At 41.4% G+C, this 2,500-nt stretch overlaps 1 protein-coding gene across 1 annotated transcript in view; it reads right to left on the bottom strand.

The window, feature by feature from the left end:
* LOC138006827 (shootin-1-like) overlaps positions 1 to 2,500 on the bottom strand; it is a 40,146-nt gene that overhangs the window by 7,334 nt on the left and 30,312 nt on the right. Inside the window, exon 16 of the mRNA XM_068853416.1 lies at positions 950 to 1,012. Coding sequence (XP_068709517.1) covers positions 950 to 1,012 — 63 coding nt within the window. The remainder of the gene's footprint in view (positions 1 to 949; positions 1,013 to 2,500) is intronic.

Below are 2,500 nucleotides of genomic sequence, written 5' to 3' on the forward strand. Positions count from 1 at the left end.
GTAGTAATTGACGAGGAGAGCCGAGTTCTGGGCATGAATCCAAAATGGCGCCTGCTTGGCTGATTCGTCGTCGAGATCGATAAGCTTCCAATCCTATGGATATTGGTCTTGTTGAGCTGATTGAATTTGACCAGTCGGTGGAATTGATGTTAATTGATGATGTTATATAGAAATTATTAAGTTTTAGGCGGAAAAACAAGACAAGGAGTTTGAACGCAGTTGATAGTATTGCATCCGCCACCTTAGCTGACCGCTGACCGGTCTGACCGCTGACACAAATTGATGATTGTTATGATTGCATGATTCGTCCGCCGTTTTCCTCACCCACAAGTAGTCACCAGTCATTTCAAGCCAACGAAAGGGAAATGACCCAGGTCAGCCGAGAATGACCCAACCCTCACCCAGCCCGGGCTCATGTAAACGTAATATTCGACGCTGAACTGACCCGGGTCGGTGTCTAACCCGGGCTCGTGTAAAGAGGCCCTTAGAGTTACTTTTATCGCACATTTATCAATGCCGTGAATTTACAAAACGCTAATGTATAGGTTGTAAAGGCCGTTCTTTAGGCGTCGTTTTACTCGGCAATGCTCCTTAAAGGGGCACTGTTTTTAAGTCAAAAATGGGTAAAAATCTAAATTAGTACTCTAGCTCATAACATAACATTCCTGGCAAGTCACTGAGATAATACGAAATATAATATGGCACAAAGAGCTATTCTTATTTAACTTTTGGCCACTTTCAAAGGACAACGTCTCCAAACTAGAAAAAACTGGCCGATTTTTTCAAGTTTCAATCCACTTCCACTTCAATGCACTTCAATGGCCATTGACAACAAAACTACAGCATTATGTTTTGGTCTTCATTGATGCAAAGAGGTCTTTTAGTGTCTTGAATGTTGACTAAAATAGCGTGACAATGCCCCTTTAACTCATAAGAATCCATATCCTACCAGAAGATTTCCCAAATCTGACATTGCGTCTGCGTTTCCTCCCTCGCTGCCACCAGGAGATATCTAAAATAACGAAACAAAACAACTTTAACGAAGCTGGGACGTAACGGCGAACGTTCATAGGACTAGCTAGACAGTAAGAAAAAAATCTCTTGGGATAGTGGAGAGATATCATGGACCCCACGCGTACTTGGAAGCCGATAACTACTGTTATATCTAATTCAGTTTCCATTTTTTCTTGATATCGAGGCTTGTTGGCATAATTAGATAACAGACAAAAGAACATAAAAGGACATGAAAATTCTCTTGTTGTAACATGCCTGTATCTTCAAACAAATTGCTCCACATCAGTAGGTAAGAGGCAAGGTGCTTTTCTTTGATTTTTGATCTTTTCTTTGACGCGTCACAGTCCACACTGTACTGACATAAATACTGCACTGACATAAATACTGTACTGATATAAAATACTGCACTGACATAAGTGCAACGGACGCGAGCAAAGAGGTGCGCATGCTTGATTGCGCATCTTGAAACCACGTTTGCGCTTCGCACTGACAATCATGTAGACGTCCGACTTTAGAATTGAAAGTCCTTAAACACTAAGACGCACTATAAAAGGTATGGTGCCTTCGGCACGAGCAATGATTTTTCATTCAACCATGGACGCAATCGAGCTCTGTGATAATTTGTGCAATAAAAAAGCTCCCTTATGGCAATGAGTCCGTAATGAGTCATAAAATGTTATCTGTCCTTCTTTTTTTTAATTCCCAGTCCCTTTTTCTCGCGCTAGAAAAATATTTTAAGGGTTCCGTCTGTGTTGCTGTTTGTTGCTCACCATCTTGGATAATCAGTCGTCCTTGAATGAATTCGAACACAAACAGAGCGTGAAGCGACCCCTTTTATAGTGCGTCTTCGTAAACACGAAGACGAGAAAGGGAAGGAACTTTATTTAAGTGTATAGTCTTCTCAGTAGCGCGGAAGCACTAATTTAAGCCACTGTAAACTGAAATTAACAAATTAACGCAAATAAAATGAAATGTTGGTTTTTGAGGAGAAGGGAAAACCGAAGTACCCGGAGAAAAACCTTTCGGTGCAGAGTAGTGAACCAACGAACTCGAGAACATACAAACTATAGAGAACCAACAACCAAAAAACTTCTTGAATCTCAAGCTATGATGGATTCCTTCACTTCAAATAAACAAAAACAACGCCGACCCAAAGAAGATCACATTAAAGCAGTATAGTTTAAGCGTGGTTGAGATTTGTAACATTCACACCGCGTACGCACCCAACTAAACAGGTCTTTGAACTAAGCTACGGTGCGAGAGAGTTTATCCTCGCGAGAAACTGTTTAACCAAGACGGCAGCGCGGCACTAGCAAGACATGAAGCCGCAATTGGGAGCGTGAATCCTTATTCTTCTAGAAAAATGCAGGGGGTTGGGGTGGGAAAGGAAGGAAAACCTTTCTGCGATTTTAAAGCTCTACGGTTTTGTAATGCGCGATGATACATCATTCTCGAAATATCATTATATTTAGCAGCATGGTGGGCC

This window comes from Montipora foliosa, chromosome 6, assembly GCF_036669935.1.
Source record: "Montipora foliosa isolate CH-2021 chromosome 6, ASM3666993v2, whole genome shotgun sequence".
Classification (NCBI taxonomy): Eukaryota; Metazoa; Cnidaria; class Anthozoa; order Scleractinia; family Acroporidae; genus Montipora; species Montipora foliosa.